This window comes from Haliotis rubra, unplaced genomic scaffold, assembly GCF_003918875.1.
Source record: "Haliotis rubra isolate DU_JTF1 unplaced genomic scaffold, ASM391887v1 Scf63, whole genome shotgun sequence".
In the NCBI taxonomy this organism is placed as follows: Eukaryota; Metazoa; Mollusca; class Gastropoda; order Lepetellida; family Haliotidae; genus Haliotis; species Haliotis rubra.
This window is the reverse complement of record NW_025767335.1, coordinates 2417618-2442396: the sequence shown is the minus strand read 5'-3', so window position 1 is coordinate 2442396 and position 24779 is coordinate 2417618. Positions and strand designations below refer to the sequence as shown.

The 24779-nt window shown below is 40.0% G+C and overlaps 1 protein-coding gene across 1 annotated transcript; it reads left to right on the top strand.

The window, feature by feature from the left end:
• Positions 1-59: 59 nt before the first annotated feature.
• On the top strand, positions 60-23192 carry LOC124256477 (protein AF-9-like). The gene is given in 6 exon segments (XM_046690466.1): positions 60-164; positions 915-968; positions 970-1102; positions 15588-15814; positions 19636-19755; positions 20863-23192. Coding segments are annotated over 6 exon segments (1881 nt in total). The 5' UTR covers positions 60-152; the 3' UTR covers positions 22198-23192.
• The last annotated feature ends 1587 nt before the right edge of the window (positions 23193-24779 follow it).

The window sequence follows — 24779 nt, the reverse complement described above, 5'->3', positions numbered from 1 at the left end:
CATTTTGGATTTCAGCCCGCTTGATATATCAAATCGTGGATTTCGAATACATTATCAGCATATTTCCGGTTGATCTGTAAAAATGATTGTTTACAAATCTACTCATTGTTTTAATCCTTCACAGGTCATTCATATAAATATTTCAGGATAAAATGTCTCAGCTGGTAAGTGTGGCACAAGTTTTCACTGATACATGAATATTTAAGTGAGAAAATCCCGCCAAAAGTGATTTTATGAGCTGTCAGTGGGTAAGAAGGCCATGCAGTTCATGTTGTGTTTACTCCGTCGTAGCAAATACTCATGGTCTTGATTAACCCAAGAACTTTGAATATATACAGATTCACTGATATATTACCTACTATGTTACCACACACCATGGCGTTAAAATATATATATGATAAACTGATATATACTTTTTTTTTGCATCACTAATTGTTGCATCACTAACAGGTTCAAATAATATTCAATATTACAGTAGTTTTGTTAATTTTGAAAATTTTGGCTTATTTGAATTTGTTTTTTGGTCATTAAATAGATTGTGTTTTAGTTATATCTTATCAGTGATTTGTGTCTTTAGATGCCAGATAATGGCACAAAAAAGTAATATACCCCATAAGCAATTCCCCAAATTTCCCATACAACTTGATCAAGTGACTCTGCCCATCGATATGTTTTTGAGGTAGTACTGAGTACATTTTCAGATTTATGATAAATCAAAAATATTGAAAAACGACACAAAATGAACAAAAATGAAAGGTTAATCTCTGATATATACTTATTTGCAATCCTTTGTTTCCAATTTTATTACATTAACTGATCTTCTTGTTCAGTACCGTTGAACTGAATAAGATATTGAAATTATGGAAAAGTTTCTGCAACAATTTGCCTTCTAAAACTGACTCTTTCTGTTTCAGTCACAAAGCCAAGTTCAGGTCACAATCGAACTTGGCCACACAGCAAGTTTCCGCAAAAAAACCAACATCAGAGGGGTTCACACATGACTGGACAGTGTTCGTACGAGGTCCTGACGGATCAAAGATTCAGCATTTCATTGAGAAAGTTGTTTTCAACCTCCATGACACCTTTAGCAGACCCAAGAGAAGTAAGGCTGAATCAGTTGAAGCTTCATGCAGATATTCCTTTGGTTATCAGATATATGAGATAAACATTTGTTATCATTATAGAGGTTTATAACTTAATTTGATACCTGTAAATTTTGTTAAAAATTGAACTCATTAGCATAAGGTTGTAATATAAAAAACAGTCAGATTTCATATCTACAGTTAGCATAAATTTACACTGAAAATGTATTGGTGGTATTGTGCAAAGAGTGAGTGAGTGAGTTTAGTTTTACGCCGCACTCAGCAATATTCCAGCTACAGTAGAACATGGATATAGCGAACACGGATATGCGTACAAACGGATATAGCGAACAAATTTAAAAGTCCCGTCAACAGTCCTTTATAATATCATTAAAATTATACGTGAATAACGAACTCGTGAGTAGCGAATTAACGGCTATAGCGAACTGATTTACGACCCCCAAGACCCAATTAACGACGTGATTAGCGAACTCACTCAGTGTCAGCCCAGCCACTTAGCGTTACAGTATACATCAATCTTGTTGGCGGTGAATCAACATTGTTTGATGGTCATTAATTAATTAACAAAACAAACATATCGTGTTTAACCCATTCAACAAATAAAAATAAACTTCATATTTATCAACATGATATAGGTAATGTCTTTGAATGTCTACATCTGTACAATCCAAGATGGCGGTCAAATGTGAATAACGAACAACGGATATAGCAAACTAAATTTCTTGGTCCCTTGGAGTTCGTTATATCCGTGTTCTACTGTATATATATGGCGGCGGTCTGTAAATAATCGAGTCTGGACCAGACAATCCAGTGATCAACAGCATGAGCACTTATCTGCGGAATTGGGAACTGATGACATGTGTCAACCAAGTCAGCGAGCCTGACCACCCGATCCCCTTAGTCTCCTCTTGCGACAAGCATGGGTTACTGAAGGCTCATTCTAACCCGGACCTTCATGTGTTATTGTGCAAAGAGCACAGGTCACAAATCAGTTGAAGATAAGCAATGTTTGTCGTGGAGAGTCCTTGGATGGGCAACTTGACCCCTGCGAGTTTTTTAGGACTTTGGTCTCGCCTCAGAACGAAGCCAGTGTAACACATCTGGGTTCACTTTAGGCATGTGACTTGTGCATAATATGCCTCTTTTCACTCTGTTCACTCAGCCCAGCGTTTGATACAAAACTAATCATAATATATATTTTTATTGCAAAATCCACTGATTCTGTTCCATGCCTCAACACAGGAATAAATTTACCCTAAATATTAGAGTTGTGACGATATATCGTAGTATCGATAACCGTGATACTTTTTCTGACAATAAATATATCGATACTTTTTTCCATATCGTGATATGTATCGTTGACCTTAAAATTTTCACTAGAAATTAACGGTTATGTCAAAATTTGCTCTGTTACTTGTTATCAAAATACACTTTTTTAAAGAAAATAACTAAAGATAGCATATCATGGTATCCATCGTATCGAATCGTATCGTTCCATGGTTTCGCAATATGTATCGTATCGTGAAATTTCTGTATCGTCACACCTCTACTAAATATACTGAAAATAAGAGTCCCAACTCAACAAGTCTAGAATCACTGACAAGTCTAGCTTGCTTTACCTTTAGGCAGAAATTAAGAATAGTTCTGGCCTCTTTTGGATTGAGCGTGATAGGGTAGCCTAGTGGTTAAAGGGTCGGCCCGCCATGCCGAAGACCCAGGTTCGATTCCCCACATGAGTATAATGTGTGAAGCCCATTTCTGGTGTCCCTTGCTGTGATATTGCTAGAATATTGCTAAAAGCGGCATAAGACCATGCAGTCTTATTAATGAGTTTGTCACAGTTATTTATTGTATTTGTGACAACAGTGACCAAGTAACCATGGTAACCATTTTATGGATAATTAATGTGTCATAGGTGTAATTTTACCTCTCACTTGCTCATAGTACTATAATTAGAAGCAAGGCAGGTTTTGTTATGAGTTGAGATTTCAGCACAGAATGCAAGCGTAAATATGCATTACCGCAGTATTATACTTTTGGAAATTTACCCACTGATCAACACCCTGAGTCGTAAAAATTCTGTTTAGTCTTTTCAGGTCAAGTAATAACTGTTTTTTAAATATCATACCCATCTATTGAAAATGATGGAAAGCCAAGTTCGGGTTATAAAACTCAAAAGGATTCGGCACAGTGAGTGAGTGAGTTTAGTTTTACGCCACACTCAGCAATATTCCAGCTATATGGCGGCGGTCTGTAAATAATCAGATCTGGACCAGACAATCCAGTGATCAACAGCGTGAACATCGACCCACACAAATGGGATACGATGGCGTGTCATCCAAGTCAGCAAGACCTGACGATCCGATCCCGTTAGTCGCCTCTTACAACAAGCATGGGTTACTGAAGATCAATTCTAACCCGGATCATCGCCATAGTCTTGGGGCGGTGGGGTAGCCTAGTGGTTAAAGCGTTAGCTCATCACGCTGAAGACCTGGGTTCGAATCCCCACATGGGTACAATGTGTGAAGCCCGTTTCTGGTGTTCCCCGCCGTGATGTTGCTGGAATATTGCTAAAAGCGGCGTAAAACCAAACTCAGTCAGTCAGTCAGTCAGTCACCATAGTCTTTGGCCATGAAGCTGTCACATATCATTCAACAGAAATGCTTGTTTACTCAGTCATGTCTGATCCTTTACAGGATTCTCCTGAGTTATGGGCAGTAGACTGGCAATTTACCCAGGGGTTGAAATAACCCATTGCCCGACGCCCCAGTCCAGTGTTTTTTTCTGTCGAGCAAGCAAATTTGTATATTACGCTATACCGGTGTCCAGTTGACTTTCCAATGTTAATTATGTTGTTTATTTAAAAAACCAACAAGAAAAGTGTCCGGTATAGTGGAAAAATTATCAGGGCAAGTGATTTTACATGTGCAACTGTACCGGAGTACACTAGCAATTTTAAACTTATTTCCACCCCTGTTACCAAAATGCAGATTTTCCCAAACCTATGCCAATCCCGTGATTGAAAAAAATGCTTAATGTACATAAAACGGCATTGTAAATATTGAGATGGCAGAGATGAAATATTTTCATGACACACCTAAATTTGTGCAGAGGATACTCACAATGATTCATTTTGATGGAAAATATGAAATTTTTTACCAATTCAAATGATTCAAAACCCATTTTTGTACACCCGTAACCAGTTAATTGGTTGCACGCTCAGCTTAACACTTGTGTGGGATATTTTAGCGCCAGTGCACAGTACAGGAAATCCTGTTTTGGATGATAACATATCAGTATTTTCTGGGTTGGTTAAACATCCAGGACAAATGAAGCTGAATTATTCTTGCAGTCAGGATTTGTTGAGGAAAATTAGAAGTCAAGTTTACGAGGGTATGTGATGTCTACTGATTTATTAACAATGAATTGAAAAGACATAATTGTTGTGATATTTTAAGTTTAATTGGATCATCAAAAGGTATGGTCACAGTTATTTTCACAAAAGCACACCTAAATTATCTGTATGGGCCAGTATGGCACCGTTAGATAAAACTGCATTTGTATACTTGCAATTGGATGTCTCCATTTGTTGGAACCTGCTGGCATTAATTGTAGCTAACAGGTAGATACGTTGAACCTGCTTCTGTCTCTTTGTTATGTATCACTCAAAACTAGTACACAGTTATGGCAATTTTCCGCTGACCGCAAATTTCTGCCAATTTTATTTCAAATTGAACAATTTTGTGATTCGTCTAAATCCCTGAACCCCCATTCAATGACCCAATATTAGTTTTCAGCTGACAATAGATTTTCCTGTTGCCATCCCTGAGTTCAAAACAGCTACGTGTGGATGGATGTTGGTTAAAACATTCACCAGCCCTGAATGATTAACTGTAATTATTTAAATTGGTCTTATGACCTTATTTTATTAGTATACATTATGTAAGTTGAAAAAAGTTTATGTGGACTAAAAGTGATGCTAATTTTGGACAAACCTTTAAGAAGGTATTGTATGAGCAGCTATCGGAACCACTGTGAGGGGGAAACTTGCCATTAATTTTAATAAATGTCAGAGAAAATTACACAGCATGATAATGTAAGGTGTCTGCATATGCATTAGCTTTTCCGTCTGCAGCAGGGCAGGGTAGCATAGTGGTTAAGGCATTCTCTCGTCATGCTGAAGACACGGAAACGATTCTCCACCTGGGTACCCAGGGGTGGAAATAATCCATTGCCCGATGCCCCAGTCCAGTGGGTTTTTTTCTGTCGGGCTGCAAATTTGTATGTCACGCTGTACCGGTGCCCAGTTGACTTTCCACTGATTTTTGTTAATTATGTTGTTCATTTAAAAAAAAATCAACAAGAAAATCGGCCGGTATAGTGGAAGAATTATCAGGGGAAGTGATTTTACATGTGCCACTGTACCGGAGTACACTAGCAATTTTAAAGTTATTTCCACCCCTGGTACCGTGGTTTTTAAGCCTACCATGTATTTGATTTTTCACTGAGGGATCGGATGGGAAATATCAGTGAATTAATTCATACAGATGACATGATCAGACTTGGAAACTCATTTGACAGCAATGTGACACAGTTTTTGTCAACTTAGATAGGGTAGTATATTTTGTTTTGTAATGACTATGAATTACCTGGTTGTGTGAAACAAGAATCTAGTTGTTGAGTTGATACACTGGATTAGTTGTTTTGTTGTTGTTTAACGCCGCACTCAGCAATATTCCATCTGTATCGCAGCAATCTGTAAATAATCGAGTCTTGTCCAGACAATCCAGTGATCAACAGCATGAGCATCAACCTATGCAACTGGGATACGATGACATGTGACAACCAAGTCAGCGAGTCTGACCACCCAATTTCCGTTTGTCGCCTCTAGTCTTAAGACAAGCTTGGGTTACCGAAGACCAATTCTAACCCGGATCTTCACAGATAGATTCAATGGAGCAAAGTGGTGAAACTTCTGTTTCCAAAAAGGATGTTGACTGTAACATGAACTTTTGGTGGATAGGATGCTGTACAGTTGTATCTGTTTTCCTTAGAAAAGCAGATATAGGGTATGGTCAACAGTTCCTGATTACTCTCAGGTTCACATTGCTAGACACGGCGGCTGGGTAGCCTAGAGGTTACACATTGGGTAATCATATAATGTCAAACTACAGAAATGTGACTTTTAACAAGTCAAAAAAGTGTGACATTTATGATGTAAGAAAATATTCTGTGACAATTGAAATTTGTTTTAAGGCATCTGTTATGGTAGTCATATTGTCATGGTTATAAATAGAGTGTGTTGGTGTAGTCTGCTAAGGCCAGACCAATTTTATTTCTTGTTTTACAGATTTTTGTCCTTAGAAAACCTAAAGGCAGGAGGGGAAAAAAATTAAAATAAAATCACAAGTCAAAGTAATATTCCTTCTAAATACTCAAAGTATGTTACTTTGGGCAATTTATGAAGTGTATATGGGGCAAAAAACAATCTAAAACAAAATTTCTTGTATGTTTACATTTTTGGCCAATGAAACATTAGGATTTTATTTTTTGAGCAGGGAAAATTAATTTTTATTTGTTTTCTTATTCTTGAAAAAATACGACAGGTGGATCCGTAAAACAAGAAATAACATTGGTCTGGCCTAATAAGTCCACGTGATTTCTCCGAAATTATTGTAAACATGACAATTGGAATGAAAGTAGTATGTAAAATAAACACTTTTTCACTGCAAGGTAGTGTAGCAGGGGATTAACTTCAGTTTGTTGCTATTTCCTATGACAAGATCTATATATTGAATTTTATGGGAGCCAGTGGTTTAAGCAATGTCGCAAATGTCATGAAATGTGTTACCTTGAGTCCTCACTCACTCACTCACGTGAAAATCCAGGTTAGGTTTGGTCATCAGTGACCCATGCTTGTCGTAACTGTCGACTGACGGGATGGGTTGTCAGGCTCACTGACTTGGATGACACATGTCATAGTATCACAATTGCGTAGATTGATGCTCATGCTGTTGATCACTGGATTGTCTGGTCCAGACCGATTATTTAGGGACTGCCGTCATACAGCTGGAATATTGTTGAGTACAACATTTTAACCAAACCAAATGCACTCACTCACTCGGGCCACAACAGATGCCACTGACAGGTGTCCCAGGAGTCTACAAGTGTGGTGACACGTCCATATGCCACAATAGCAACAGGATATACTTGGTGCACCTGAGATCTTATCTAATATCCTGAAATAAACAAACTGTTTAATTCCATATCAACAAATTCATAAAAAGGTTCCCTATTAAGAAATAGGGAAACAAAGAAAATGTGACGAAAAACAAAATAGTCACAAACCACAGTAAGCAGAATGATGATAGTAGACCGTAACATAGATCAATACTGGCATGACACACAGAAACACTTCAGGCCAGGTGTGATACAGTAATCTGACACAGGAGGGCCGAGTCAGCAGTTTCGTCCCAGTATTGATCCGCTGTGTGTATATATAGAGGGCCGGAATATAGCTGTATGTCACACTGAAGCAGCGAATCACCATGGTCACTGCTGCTCAAGCTTCCTGCCGGTGAGTTCTCTGTGTCATGTCCACTGTGGCCCTGTGATGGTCAAACAGCTGGGGTGTGTCCTATACAGGGCATGGAGTTACTAGCCTAGGTACAGTGCAGCGTATTGTTCTCCAGATTTGTAATTAAGTTTTGTAATTGGGATCTTCTAAACTGCTACTGAATTTACATTTTAGACAAACATATAACCAAGTAATGAAGTATTGTAATTATGGGATTTTTATAAAATTCAACTGAGTTTACATTTTAGACAAACATATGGCCCCGATACCAGGATGTTATAAAATTAAAACTAAAACATAATCAGTCCCATGAATCAGTGTGATCTCTTGTGCATTCAGCCACACAAATGTCTGTCACCTTTCAAGGCCGGTTTATTCCAAAGGCTGGGGCAGTCTAGTGGTTAAAGCATTCACTCGTCACACCGAAGACCTGGGTTCGATTCATGGGTCAAATTTGTGAAGCCCATATCTGGTGTCACCCGGTGCTGGAGTATTGCTAAAAGCGTAAAAATAAACTCACTCTCACCAGATGTAGCATGGTAAATTATATAGAGGATATTATATGAGTGCCCATGTCATACTATGTTTACGACATGAGTGCCTAAATGTTGGTATTTCCCGAGCGAGAGCGAGGGATATACCGATATTTAGGCATGAGTGTCGTAAACATAGTATGATATGGGCACGAATATAATAATCTGTTTATTACCGAAGTCGTCAAATTAAGGAAAATAACCCAAATCTTAAAAACATAGGCTGTCTACATGTAGAACGCAACGTCACAGAAGAAACGTGACGTCATAGCATTGTTCATGACATCACGTCACCATGACAAAGTGATATTTTGCCCTAGGGCATCGTATGAAAAATATGAACCCCGACATGTTTGTCCTTCGTAGGTAATAAGTGGGGTTCCAAGTGAGAACTGGTTTCCATCAAACTAAGCTGGATGTAAGAAGCAGCTTGAGGATCAGGTGGTCAGATTCATTTATTTGGTTGCCAAGCTGTGATCAACAGAGTTGATCTTTGTTCATAATGGTTGGGCATTAAACATCTATCAGATCTGGGGGTGGGGGGTAGTCAAAATGTGTTCCACAACACTTTGGGGTGGGGGGATGGCCAGGTGGTAAACCTGGGTTTGATATCCCACATGGGTACAATGTGTTAAGCCTGTTTAATAATAATATTTAAAATGGACGCTGCATTTGTGGTCTCTGTCGTGATGATATTGCTGAACTAAATATACAAATAGCATAAAACCATACTCACTCACTCCACAACACTAAGATTTTAGAGAAGAAGAGCATAGAAAATAATGTGCAAGCTCATCATATTTTTCAAGCCTGAATCTGTTGTTTATAACCCAGCATCATTGTTCTGTTGTACACTCTGACATTGTGTGTGAAATGGCCTCTACATCATGCTTCCGTTGACGTTTGTTTAATTGAACTTGATGGGTCGAACACCATGTGTTCCACAGACCTTGCAGTAGTGATTGCCATTGGCCCTATGTTAAAGTATGTGAATTATAACAGTCATAAATTTCCTTTGAGCAGTGAGGGTCTGTATAATCTACCAATAATTTAACCCAACAATTACTACCAGTTTAATCAAACATATGTAGACTTGCAGAAAAATATACAAAGTGCATCCAGCGGAACACCAAAACTTTGAATGCCAATTGAGAGATGTCTGCTGAGATTTTGATATATATATTTCATTTCTGATGTCATTGGTATTAACCTGGGTGTCGTCATTATATTCGATTCCCTACACAGGTACATATGTGTGATATCTATTTCTGATTATATTAGTTTTAACCTTATGTATATTATTCCTACACAGGTACAATTTCTCCCAAATTCATTTCTGTAAAATCATTATGTTTAACCTGAGTAATACACAGAATGCTTCCCCAATCTTTCCTACACACTAGCTTCATTACAATGTGTGAATCTCATTTCTGGTGTCATTAGTTTAACCTGGGTGTTGACAAGGGGTTCGATTCCCTACACAGGTACAATGTGTGAATCTCATTTCTGGTGTCATTAGTTTTAACCTGAATTAGCTGGTCACAATGGGTTCGATTCCCTACACAGGTACAATGTGTGAATCTCATTTCTGGCATCATTAGTTTAACCTCCTGTTGACAAGGGGGTTCGATTCTCTACACTGGTACAATGTGTAAATCTATTTCTGGTGTCATTAGTTTAACCTGGAATTGACATGGGTCTGCCGGGTTCGATTCCTACAAAGGTACAATGTGTGAATCTCATTTTCTGGTGTCATTAGTTTAACCTGAGTGTCGCCGAGGGTTCAATTCCCTACACAGGTACAATGTGTGAATCTCATTTCTGGTGTCATTAGTTTAACCTGGGTGTTGCACCAAGGGTTCGATTCCCTACACAGGTACAATGTGTGAATCTCATTTCTGGTGTCATTAGTTTAACCTGGGTGTCGTCACGACGGGTTTGATTCCCTACACAGGTACAATGTGTGAATCTCATTTCTGGTGTCATTGGTTTAACCTGGGTGTCGTCAAGACGGGTTCGATTCCTTACACAGGTACAATGTGTGAATCTCATTTCTGGTGTCATTAGTTTAACCTGGGTGTTGACAACGGGTTCGATTCCCTACACAGGTACAATGTGTGAATCTCATTTCTGGTGTCATTAGTTTAACCTGGGTGTTGACAAAGGGGTTCGATTCCTACACAGGTACAATGTGTGAATCTCATTTCTGGTGTCATTAGTTTAACCTGGGTGTTGACAACGGGTTCGATTCCTACACAGGTACAATGTGTGAATCTCATTTCTGGTGTCATTAGTTTAACCTGGGTGTTGACAACGGGTTCGATTCCCTACACAGGTACAATGTGTGAATCCCATTTCTGGTGTCATTAGTTTAACCTGGGTGTTGACAAACGGGTTCGATTCCCTACACAGGTACAATGTGTGAATCTCATTTCTGGTGTCATTAGTTTAACCTGGGTGTTGACAACGGGTTCGATTCCCTACACAGGTACAATGTGTGAATCCCATTTCTGGTGTCATTAGTTTAACCTGGGTGTAGTGGTTGACAAAGGGGTTCGATTCCCTACACAGGTACAATGTGTGAATCTCATTTCTGGTGTCATTAGTTTAACCTGAGTGTCGCACAAGCGGTTCGATTCCCTACACAGGTACAATGTGTGAATCTCATTTCTGGTGTCATTAGTTTAACCTGAGTGTCGTCACAGCGGTTCGATTCCCGGCCACAGGTACAATGTGTGAATCTCTCTGGTGTCATTAGTTTAACCTGGGTGTATTCGTCAAGCGGGTTCGATTCCCTACAAGGTACAATGTGTGAATGTCATTTCTGATGTCATTAGTTTAACCTGGGTGTCGTCTGGCGGTTCGATTCCTACAAAGGTACAATGTGTGAATGTCATTTCTAATGTCATTAGTTTAACCTGGGTGTCGTCACAACGGGTTCCATTCCCTACAAAGGTACAATGTGTGAATGTCATTTCTGATGTCATTAGTTTAACCTGGGTGTTGCACAACGGGTTCGAGTCCCTACACAGGTAGAATGTGTGAATCTCATTTCTGGTGTCATTAGTTTAACCTGAGTGTCGCACAACGGGTTCGATTCCCTACACAGGTACAATGTGTGAATGTCATTTCTGATGTCATTAGTTTAACCTGGGTGTCGTCACAAGGGGTTCGATTCCCTACACAGGTACAATGTGTGAATCTCATTTCTGGTGTCATTAGTTTAACCTGAGTGTCGCACAACGGGTTCGATTCCCTACACAGGTACAATGTGTGAATCTCATTTCTGGTGTTATTAGTTTAACCTGAATGTCGTCAAAACGGGTTCGATTCCCTACACAGGTACAATGTGTGAATCTCATTTCTGGTGTCATTAGTTTAACCTGGGTGTCGTCACAACGGGTTCGATTCCCTACAAAGGTACAATGTGTGAATGTCATTTCTGATGTCATTAGTTTAACCTGGGTGTCGTCACAACGGGTTCGATTCCCTACAAAGGTACAATGTGTGAATGTCATTTCTAATGTCATTAGTTTAACCTGGGTGTCGTCACAACGGGTTCCATTCCCTACAAAGGTACAATGTGTGAATGTCATTTCTGATGTCATTAGTTTAACCTGGGTGTTGCACGACGGGTTCCATTCCCTACAAAGGTACAATGTGTGAATGTCATTTCTGATGTCATTAGTTTAACCTGGGTGTAGTTGTACAAAGTGATCTGATCACTGTGGTTATTGTAACTCCCAATACTTATGACGTAGCTTTAAGGTACAGCGACACCCAGGACCTTAAGGGCTGTAAGTCTCCAGGGCCCTGAAAAGAAATAACCCAGATCATCCCTTGTCATATCAACAGATTACTGTTGTCCAAAGTCTTTATGGTGCTGCAGTTATATATCCTTTATAAGCCAAAGGATTACAGCAAACTGGGTGAGTGAGTGAGTGAGTATGGTTTTATGCCTGTTTTAGCAATATTACGGCAGGGGACACTAGAAATCGGCTTCACACATTGTACCCATGTGGGGAATCGCACCCGGGTCTTCGGCATGATAGGGTAGTATTTTTATCATTATTTTTATGAATATGAATTACCTGGTTGTGTGAAACAAGAATCCAGTTGATTATATATTGGATTGGTTGGTTTGTTGTTGTTAAATGCCGCACTCACCAATATTCCAGCTATATCAGTATATGGCAGCGGTCTGTAAATAATTGAGTCTGGACCAGACAATCCAGTGATCAACACCATGAGCATCAATCTATGCAATTGGGATACAATGCCATGTCAGCCAAGTCAGTGAGCCTGACCACGTGATCCCATTTGTTGCCTCTTACAACAAGCTTACTGAAGACCATTTTAACCCGGATCTTCATGGGTCGATACACTGGACAAAGGTGAAACTTACATTTCCAAAAAGGATGTTGACTGTAACTTGAGCTTTTGGTGGATAGGATGCTGTAGAGTCGTATCTGTTTTCCTTAGAGAAGCAGATACAGGATATGGCCAACAGTTCCTGATTTAGCTCAGGTTCACATTGATAAACCATGTGCTTAGGCCAAACCTAAACTAAGTGTTTCCTGTTTAGGCCTAAAAAAGTATGTTGTGATTCCGATTACCCGACCGACCCTTGAATTCCTATTCTTTTTAAGCGATATAAATAATAATGAGTATTTATACAGAGCTCTATGCATCCACAAGGAGCATGAATATTATCAAAGCACATGAATGCTCATGATCTGAATAAAATAAGCTATTAGATACCATTATTTTTTCCCGGTGTAACAGGCCAGAGTATACCCCTGTCCCAGACTATACCCGGGGTTAAACTGGGCTAGCCCATAGTTGTGCGTGCAACACTAAATAAAGCAGATAACTAACTACTAACCTTGATGATATATCAGCATGGCTGGGTTACACATAGTCAAAAATATCACATCGCAGAGAGGCACTAAACAATGCTTCCTAAATTTTGTATTATGCAGTAATGTAAATGAAATGCACCTACAAATTCCTTTAAATGACACCAAGACAATTACCCTGAGTCACACACTCATATTGAGTGAATTGTCAACTTAATGTTTTAGGGGTATAGTCTGGGCTGGAGGGGTATGCTTTGGCCTGCTCCAGAATATACCCCCGGGGTATAAACTGGGCTAGCCTATAGTATACCCTGGGGTATAATCTGGTCGGGGGTTATTCTGGGCTGCTACACCGGCACCGAGAGACATCGGTCATTCTGATAGAGAAAGTCAACATGATGGCCGAAAGCTTGATTGAATAAGCAATTACACATTGATAAATGTGTTATTAGTTTGTAATTTACTTCTTAAAATTTTTTTTTTTAAATATATAAAATCCTACCTACTTACCCTAAAATGTTAAAGAGGTGTAATCGAAACCACAACATTTTTTTTATTTGGCCTCATGAATTTTGGGGGATCAAAAGGTAGGAGTTATATTATTTTCTTTCCCCAAGCTGGAAATAGCAATCAGCTGTTCCCACACTTTCTCACCAACCTGCTAGTTGTTTTTTGTTTGTTAAATATACCCACAATAACTCCACAAATGTTGTTGCAATATTCATAAGACATTGTATCTGAAACTGTAATGTCACAAGGGATGTTAATTTATATATTCCAATGTGTCAAAAAGTAATTTGTTTGCAGCTAATATTTGAAAGCATTGAAGCTTGACATTGAAACTTGACAATTTTCTTTTCAAAAGGTTACAGGTAACTGTGACTCGCTTTGATCTATAGGATTACCAGCCAGACTGACGACAAAATAAATGGAGAAATAGATTGATATGTAATGTCAGATCAGCTTTAACATGTTTATGTTACAGTTACTTTTAACATATGTTTCATGGAAATCATCGCTGCATTTCCAGTCATACCTTTCATGTCTAATTATGCTGTTGTTTTGAATTATATAGAATACTAAATGTAACCAATAATCAAATTACATTTTACATTTTCTTGACATGAGATGTCCCCAGTCTCTAGATAAAACATATATAGAGGATATTATTCGAGTGCCCATGTCATACTATCTTTACGATACGAGTGCCTAAATGTTCGTATTTCCCGAGCATGAGCGAGGGATATACCTAAAATATATTTAGGCACGAACTGAGGAAAATAAACCCAAATCTACTTTCAAACATAGGCTGGCTAGCCGCCGTTGCCGCATGCAGAACGCAACGTCATAGAAAAAAATTGACATCTTAGCATTGTTCATGATGTCATGTCACCATGACAAAGTAATATTTTATCCAAATGCATCGTACGAAAAATATGAACCCCGATACTTGTGCCCTCATAGGTGATAAAGTAAATTATGTTGGAGTTCAGTTGAAAACCATTATATAAGGCAAAACATTCCATATTCCATATTCTCCACCGCGAAAGTCAAAACAATATGTTGACATATACAGTCAAATGACAACACATATGATGTGCAATTTTTGATGAATGTATTGAAGAAACTTGGATATGGATAACAACTTCTTTTATTTTCTATTTGTGAGTGTGATGTTTCGATAGAGATATTTGTACCATTGTTATTCCTGTTATCCACAAAGTTTGTTCAATATTGTACATTCCAACTTCTGAAATGCCACTCAAAGAAGGGTATATTGTATACATGGATTTGGTAGCATGGTGTCCAAGCTTGTTAAGCACTATACGTGGCTTTTGAGGGTGTTGGGTACCTGGGTACTTAGTTTACAGCCCCAGTATGTACAGATTGGGTTCAGAAATGACAATTTATTTCAATATTTTCAGATTTTATTATTATTTTCATTGCTTTTGAGTGACAAATATGTTGTGAAAGTCACAGGCCCTAGTGTCTTTGTAAGGATTAAAGTTTTAAATTTTTTTGGTTTAGATGACCTCCAACTCGAAATACTTCACAGTACAATAAAGCATGACTAGGCCAGATATTTCGGTGTACCCCACCCATCTGCTTTGCATTTCGCTATGCTACCACCGCATGCAGTCGATTAAAACTTAATGTAAACATATTGATGGATGATTGGCCTATCGATCACCACTCATGACACCTATCAAGTCTTTATCGTTATATCGTTTGTCGGTTGACAGCCAAAGTTGACCGTCAACTAAACGATCTGGTCACAAATGGATGACATTGATCCGCACAAAACAGGGGTGTGGTCGAAGCAAGCCTTCAGATAGTCTGTGAAATAGCACTATTGACTATTGCGTGTATGTTGTGATATACAGGACCTTTCCAACAGGAGCATTGAAGTTGTCTGTATTGCCTTTGAATAGGGTGACCTTGTCAACATGTTTCTGAAACCTTCTTATTGATGTCACATAGTCCATGTTGTCTGATGGAGACATTTTTCCTGCAGCCGTCAAGGAGCCCCCATATCAGGTGACCGAATCGGGCTACGCCAGCTTCCTGTTGCCGATCGACATCTATTTCCGCAACAAGGAATCGCCCAAGAAGCTCAGGTTTAATTATGATTTGTACCTGAATGCTGAAGGTGGTCCGTCCATAAACCACAATCGCTGTGAGAAACTCACCTTCCAGAACCCCACTGAAGAGTTCCGACAGAAGCTGCTGAAGTCAGGAGGGGTAAGTGTTGTTGTGGCAGGTGGAGTAAGTGTTGTCATGGCAGGTGCGATAAGTGTTGTCGTGGCAGGTGGGATAAGTGTTGTCATTTCTGGTGCGGTAAGTGTTATGGCAGGTGGGATAAGTGTTGTCGTTTCAGGTGGGGTAAGTGTTGTCATGGCAGGTGGGATAAGTGTTGTCATTTCAGGTGGGATAAGTGTTGTCATGGCAGGTGGGGTAAGTGTTGTCATTGTAGGTGGGATAAGTTGTCGTAGCGGGTGGGATAAGTGCTGTCATGGCAGGTGGGATAAGTGCTGTCATGGCAGGTGGGATAAGTGTTGTAGCAGGTGGGGTAAGTGTTGTCATTGCAGGTGGGATAAGTGTTGTCATAGCAGGTGGGGTAAGTGTTGTCATTGCAGGTGGGATAAGTGTTGTCATAGCAGGTGGGGTAAGTGTTGTCATGGCAGGTGGGATAAGTGTTATGGAAGGTAGGGTAAGTGTTGTCATGGCAGGTGGGATAAGTGTTATTGAAGGTAGGATAAGTGTTGTCATGCGTTTCAGGTGGGATAAGTGTTGTGGCAGGTGGGATAAGTGTTGTCATGGCAGGTGGGGTAAGTGTTATCGCGGGCAGGTGGGGTAAGTGTTGTCATGGCAGGTGGGGTAAGTGTTGTCAGGTGGGATAAGTGTTTGTAGCAGGTGGGATAAGTGTTGTGTTATGTTGTGGCAGGTGGGGTAAGTGTTGTCATGGCAGGTGGGATAAGTGTTATGTAGCAGGGGGCAAGTGTTGTCATGGCAGGTGGGATAAGTGTTATTTCATTGGGTAAGTGTGGCAGGTGGGATAAGTGTTGTCATGGCAGGTGGGATAAGTGTTAAGTGTTGTAAGTGTTGAAGGTAGGTGGTGTTGTCAGGTGGGATAAAGTGTTATGGAAGGTGGGGTAAGTGTTGTCATGGCAGGTGGGATAAGTGTTATCGCAGGTGGGGTAAAGGTGGGGTAAGGTTGTGGTGGGGCAGGTGGGATAGTGGTTTGTCAGGTGGGATAAGTGTTGTCATGCTTCAGGTGGGATGTTGTAGGTCCAGGTGGGGTAAAGTGTTGTCGCTTCAGGTGGGATAAGTTGTCATGGCAGGTGGGATAAGTGTTATTCAGGTGGGGTAAGTGTTGTGGCAGGTGGGGTAAGTATTGTCATGGCAGGTGGGATAAGTGTTATTCAGGTGGGGTAAGTGTTGTGGCAGGTGGGGTAAGTGTTGTCATGGCAGGTGGGATGTGTTGTGGCAGGTGGGATGTGTTGTTGTGGCAGGTGGGATAAGTGTTGTCGTGGCAGTTGGGATAAGTGTTGTCGTATCAGTTGGGATAAGTGTTGTCGTTTCAGGTGGGGTAAGTGTTGTGGCAGGTGGGATAATTGTTGTCGTTTCAATTGGGGTAAGTGTTGTCGTTTTGGGTGGGGTAAGTGTTGTCATGGCAGGTGGGGTAAGTGTTGTCATGGCAGGTGGGATAAGTGTTGTAGCAGGTGGGATAATGGTCGTGTAAAGCAGGTGGGATAAGTGTGCTGTCATAGCAGGTGGGATAAGCAGGTTATCGTGTGGGATAGCGTTATTTCAGGTGGGGCAAGTGTTGTCATGGCAGGTGGGATAAGTGTTATTTCAGGTTGGGTAAGGTTGTGGCTTTTAGGTGGTGGGATAAGTGTTGTCATGGCATGGCAGGTGGGATAAGTGATTTCAGGTGGGGGCAAGTGTTAAGGTTTTAGGTGGGATAAGTGTTTGTCATGGCAGGTGGGATAAGTGTTATTCATGGGTAAGTGTTGTGGCAGGTGGGATAAGTGGTAAGTGTTGTCATGGCTGGTGGGATAAGTGTTGTCATGGCAGGTGGGATAAGTGTTATGGAAGGTTGGGTAAGTGTTGTGGCAGGTGGGAAGTGTTATGGAAGGTGGGGTAAGTGTTGTCATGGCAGGTGGGATAAGTGTTATTCAGGTGGGGTAAGTGTTGTGGCAGGTGGGATAAGTGTTGTCATGGCAGGTGGAATAAGTGTTGTTATGGCAGGTTGGATAAGTGTTATTCAGGTGGGGTAAGTGTTGTTGGCAGGTGGGGTAAGTGTTGTAGCAGATGGGGTGAGTGTTGTCGTGGCAGGTGGGATGGTGGGTATTGTCAAGGAAGGTAGAGTGACTTGTCATGGAAGGTGGGTGGAGTGTTGTCAGGGCAGATGAGATGGTGAAACTACTTATACTTCAATTGGGTAATTAGTGCATTTTCCCTAAAAACTTAGAGGAATTCTACAATTTAATTTGAAATACAAAAGAAAAAAGGTGGATTAAATATAATAATTTGCTTAGGTTTCCAATCCTGCTTTCTCACATAAATTGTCAGGTGTGTTATTTTTCCAACTTGGCATATAACAGCATGATTTAACACATACGAGCTTGAAAATGGTTTATGTAACATGTCAAAATTTGACCAAAAAAAACAAGAAGAAGTCGTTGCCAGATTCCACTAGATAACCAGGCTTGTGGGTACGTATTATACTCATGTTATACCAACACAATTTATGCTACCATTTCATGTGATCAAAGCTAAACCATGTAAACAAGTGTGTGTCTAATTAACCAACAGTTACAATAGCCCGTGACAAACAGCTGACCAGCTTGTATTAGGAAGGTTAATTAAGTCAAAGCGCTAACGAGCAGGTGAAAAGCTTGGCTCTGAACTCCACTGTGTGTTGGTCAGCTTGGGTAATTAGTGGTCTACACACCTGAGCTTTTGTGTTGTGAAGACAGGTGGTAGTCTGGGTATCAGCTTCCACTGTATCTCACCACATGTAATACCATGGTTATACCCTAGCTGCTGCAGTCTAATGTTGATCTGCAGGGAATAAAAGCATTCCTTACACAGTTGGATACAGACATATGTGGTTAATCACACTGTATGGAATACAAGCAGAATTGGATGTGGTCATCTGTTTGTTTATCATGAAGGTAATATGCCTGATCCCCCATGTTTTGAATGATTTGCAACATTTTTTGGGTTCTTTTGTTTGAGGACTCTTGTGCAAAAATTATGTCGGGTCATATTCAGAATATTTCCACTCTCAGAGTTTATGGGTGTGATTATGTTACTATAGTTACCAGTTTGTTTTCACAATTTGTAACCTGTAACCCCTGCCTAGAATTTTTTTTAAAATAACAAATCCTGACTAGAGGTAAACAAACTTATTTATGTAGGGCTAGATTGCTTTAACCCAAACAACATTTCAAGCAGGTGTTACAGATGAAATTACTTATGAGGAGTGTTTGGCAATAGTAATTCCAGTGGTTGAATAAACATGCACCATATGCACAGGGCACATGCTCTTGTGCTGAGACTTTATAATATAAACCCTCTGTAAACTTTGCTTGTAGTAAGAGGTGTTTTGTTTGTTCGTTGTTTAACTCACCACTCAGTAAATTCCAGCTCTATAGCAACAGTAAAAGGTGAATAAGTTGGATCAGATCGTCTCAACTTGATTCTATTGGTAAGAGTTCCGCCCGTAATCCCCGCTTGAAATTCTAGGGGTAGGGTTAGGATACTTTCCTGACATCTGAATCTTTTTATAAATCCTTTTATTCCCCCAAACTCTAAACCCTCTTTAAAAGCACCCCTTTCTACGAAAAAACATCCATTCTAGGTATATAATGATTAAAAATACAGGGGTTACAGGCGGAAATCTTTCCATTGTTTTAACGTTATCATGCACCACAGTTGCTGAAAATGTCTGCTTTGTCCAGCCAGGGTCGTATCAAGGCTGCCATATAGTGGATATAGCTGAGGTAAGACCATTTACAAACTGTAATGATGTGTGTTGTATGTGTTGTGTACAGGTGCAGTATAACAGCAACTCCCAGCAACCCTTCACCGAACTGTTCGGACCTCCCATCACCCCCGACACTGGCAACAAGAGGCCAGCCGGAATCTCCTCCTCCAGTAGCAGCAACAACAGGGTGAGCCATGACTTTGTCATCCTTTACTTGTGAGTTTACAGATAGGGCAAATCCTTCATCATGTGGACAAGGCATCCAACCTCAAAACAGGAAGTCTGTGGTGAGACTCCCATGAGAGGACCCAGAAATTGTACATGGTTCTAACGTGGGACTAAGGAATGTTTCTATTCTTATGAGCACAATACATTACTGAACTAAGCAGTCCCCTTCTGTTGACAAGGATATATGTAGCAGTGTGTGGAGTAGTGGTGGTCCGATTAATTGAAATAATCGAAGATTGGTTGCAGTGACTAAGCGACCAAGCAATTAAACATGTTTTCTCGTAATCGAACACGACCAATCTTCGAACACTTGTTTGCATTAACAATATTTTTCACAAGACTGGTTTTGTCTGTGTCATTAAATTTACATTTCACAAGCACTACAAGCTCGTTCCAAGTCATGGTTGAATTTATCTTAAAGAATCCAGGAAATATGTGTTCCTAACATACTAATCATCATTTAAATATTTCCATTAATTTTAAAAATATAATAAAGTTTAAATGTTAGTGTTTGTTACTTATTTTTCATCTGTGATATGAGAAACGATGAGAAAGATTGCAAGTTGTCAAGTTCATGTCCTGAAATAGAACCTCTCAATATACCTCAGTTATTTTATCTATCCACCGGTACGCAAGCTTAGATTTGACATTTTCATGTGTACACATGTAAGATCACATTTATTGAGTATTGACCAAAATTCAAGCGTACTTGTACCCAATAGACTTAATAGGAATTGAGTTTTCTCATAACTTTTTGCGTAATTTACGCAGATACGCAGCTTATCTGTACCTCTGTGTCCATATGGATATACAGGTCCTGTAGGTCCAACCTTGTTTTAACTTGAAATAGTTGTTCCACCAGATTTCTCATTCAGTTTTGGTACAAACACAGCTGGTCACTATATCTGAAACTGGCTAGTAAAAGATATCTGGCCTAGCTGGCTAGTGCAAGACACTGATATGCTGGATGTCCTTTAGCTGACTTTTCAAAGTGGCTTTGAACCAAACAAATCACTTGCTGGTATTTTGATGCAGACTTAGAAGCTGATGTATGTTGTGTTTTCAGGACAAGAGCTCAAAGAGCAAAGGCAGCAGCAGTGTGGTGTCTAAGCCCTCCACACCACAGTCATCCCATGCCTCCGCCACTGTCACATCCTCATCTTCATCCTCCTCCGGCCCCGGGACGCAGCCTATTGCGTCCAAGGAACCCAAGACATCCAAATCTTCCTCTTCCTCTTCCTCTAGAGAGACGATGGGCCAGAAGCGCCCCTCGACCACATCTCCCACAGAGCAGACGTCGGGGAAAAAGATGAGGAGAAGCTCCTCCACTTCCTCCACCACAGAGTCCTCCAAACACAAGTCTCACAAGTCATCGAGCAAAAAAAATAAATCTGAAGAGGGCGAGTCAAAGAAAAAGTCATCTTCTTCCAAACATCGCAAAGAGAAATCTCACAAAGACAAGAAAAAGGATAAGTCAGACACTTCACATTCTAAGGGTTCTTCTAATTTGAGTAAATCTTTGCCAGAATTTAAACTTGAGACTGAACTGCTATCCCCACTCAGAGACAGCCCTTCAAGATCTGCCAGCCCCCCTCCCATCAAGCCAGACACGCTTGATTCGGACTGTGACAGTGATTCCAGTGCAAGTCCAAAGCATCCCCTGCCAACACCGAAGAGCTCAACCTTGTCATCACTCTCAGAGGACGAGGAGGAGATGACAAGGAAGATCCTGCAGGGGAAGGCTGAGGATGATTCCAGCAGCAGCAGCTCCAATAAGAGTGATAGTGAGCCTGTCAAGCCTGACTCCAGCAGTGGCAGTGAGGACGAGGATGTCCTGTCCACTCATTCGGCGGACAACAAGCTTCACTACCACTCACACAATTCACCCAAACCCTCAAAGAACACTTCAGACAATCGGAAATCATCTCCACTCAAAAATGAATCAAAAAGTTCTCCCATAAAAGTTGAATCTAAATCATCGAAGTCCAAACATGGCAGTTCATCAAGTTCAAGAAGGCCTTCGAAGCCAGAAACAAAATCGAAAGACTCAAAAGAGAAGAAAGAAAGATCTGAATCTTCTTCCTCTAAACACTCTCACTCAAGTAAAGACAGTCGGGGGTCGAAGGAGAAGAAAGACTCATCAAAAGAAAAGGAAAGTGGTGGGTCAGAAAATGGCATCCCTGAGAAGGCATCAAATGGAGAAAATATCAAGGAGTTGCTGGACATGCAGGTGACCCTCTGTAGAATGACTGATCGCAAGATACTGCAGCAGATTGCCAACTTGATTGGTCAGACTGGTCTCTTCAAGGTCACGGAAACATCCTTCAACTTTGACCTCTGTAACCTTGAATCTGACATAGTTAAGAAAATTAGGAATATGATCTCAGAATCTATTTCGTAATTAGTATTCTATTTGGAAAAGCAAGTTGCTTTCAAATTTGAGTGCTTGAAGCCCATGACAGCTATTGACAGAAGTGCTGTCATTTGTGACCAGTGGGTACAAGCTTCAGTGGACTCTTGTGTCTCTGTGTTTAAAGATGGAAATGGAAAGTTTCTTTCTTGACTGTTTCAATGAAACTGACACATATTTTATTATGTTCAACTGACATTTGTATGAATGAAACCGTGTGAGTTTGCGACAGTGTTTGTGTTTCAGATGTTTGTGTTTCATAGACTTGAAACGTTTGCAAGCAAGTTTTGAAAGGAAACCACTTTAATTTGATATGATGGCCTCAAACAAAGGCATTAATTTGAGTATATTTATGTTATTATTTTATTGCATGAGTGCTGGAAGGTCATATTTAATTTGAGAGGTCAGTTTGTTTATTCTTCTGTGTTGGTCAAGGATTTGTTTACTCAGTAATGCTTTAAGTCAAGTCTAATGAGTTCAATCAAATTGCATTTACTGGGAATATAATGTGTTCTGTCTCACTACTGCCCAAATATGAATCTTCAACGAGAAGGTTGTGACCTGCCAAATGCCATGTCAGTCTCATGTAAGTCATAACAAGATGGAAATATCCACCCTGTATTCACTGTTAACATAGTTATCTTCAAAGAAGCATTAATAGGAATTATTCAAATATTCAGTGACTGCCAACAGCCTTCTGCCTTATAGCAAGTTGAGATACCAGATCGCCATGACTCTCATTGTAAATGTGTGATATCTGATTGTGTTGATAGAAATGCTTGACTGTAACAAAAACAGATCAGATATTTTCTTGTAATGTTGCTATTTAGTATTTTTACAAAATTTGATAAGTTGTCTTTTCTATTTTACATTACACACCAGTATCAAATTCAGATAATAATGTGACCCGAAGTGAAGTCAATTTCTGAATCAAGTATCATCAAAGTTTTCAGCAGAATAGAAGGTTATGATCGGATACTTTGAATACAGTAAGTTGAGAAACCATAGGAAGCATTTGTCAACGTCAAATATCGTGAAAACTCAGCAACATTTCTCTGCTAGTCCTGTCATTGAGTGCCATTAGTTACAGGAACGTGATGTAATGCTCCTCATGTTGCCATTTCTTCTGAACACGGCCCAAGTCACACTCCACACTCATCCTCAGTGTCAATTCAGGCTGATGAGACGAATGTGTTTATTTACTGTACATATCACAGGTAAATATTAGAATAACCATGTTTCACACGTTATTTTCATGTTCATGCTCAGTGCTTCTGTTGTCTCATGTTTTCATTCCAAGAATGCCTTGGCAGCTATGAATTATATTCTCAAGCTTAGGTGGGAAAGATTCCCTCATGTGTCTTGTGTATAAGAATCGTTTTGTGTTTTTTGAAAGATGTATTTCATAGTTCACCCATGTTTTAACCTAAATGACCCATGATGGCAGTGAGAGCTGTCACAGGGGCATGTGTTGGTTGTTGGTAACCACTTCAAACAATGAGTTGGCTTTGAATCATGAATAATGGATGCCAGCAGTTTGTTCAGTATGACAACCAGTTGTATCACCACTGCCTTAGCAGCCTTCGAAATTCATGTTATTACACCAGCCAGACTACTAAATAGTGCAGAGGATAAGTAAAATTTCAGTTATAATCGGAATTGATAAGTAGCTTTTGAGGTCTGTAATTTTGAACCAGTTCTCACCATAGTAAAAAAGTATCTCATTCAGGTCTAGCTCCAAAGTTAGGTTCCACTAGTCTTGTTAAACAATAGTTTCTAAGGCTACTAAGGAACTCTTCATGTCAAAAAGGTACAATAACATGTCAAGTATGTATATTACTGATGTTCAGACATTCACGTTTAAACATGGGCATTGTTACATACCTATACAAAGCTGATTACACAGTGTTTATGGTCGGCATCACTGTGGTAAGTGCTACACTTCGGTGCTCTTGGAGGTGCTGTCCTCGCGAGGGACGAGTCACAATACCAGTGATAGTGAGCAATGTTTGTATTGACGACAGCAGTTAAGCAATAAATATGCTGTTATCCCATTGGTGGTTGTTATAATTCATGAAAGACTGATCCTCCGCTGAGTGATTGAGTTTAGTTTTTTGCTGCACTCAGTGGTATTCCAGTTATATGGTGGCTGTCTGTAAGTAATCAAGTATGGACTAGACAATCCAGTGATCAACAGCATGAGCATCGATCTATGCAATTGGGAACCGATGACATGTGACAACCAAGTCAGCGAGCCTGACCACCCGATCCCGTTTGTTGCCTCTTATGACAAGCATGGGTTACTGAAGATCAAGTCTATCCCAGATCTTCATGCGTCTCCTGTGCTGGGAGTCACGTGACACTGTCAATGCTCAGGATGGTTCGTGTGAGATTGTGTATTAACTTGATCTCAGGGACAAACAAGAAAATTAAAAATCTGAAAGAGTAAATTTAATTTGTGTTGGCATCTTAACAGGTGTAGCATCATCCCTCCATTCAATAACTGAAGTAGCTTGTGATGGGGAGTGTTGAGCGAGCTGTCTAAGGCGCCAGGCTAGTGATCCAGAGAGTTT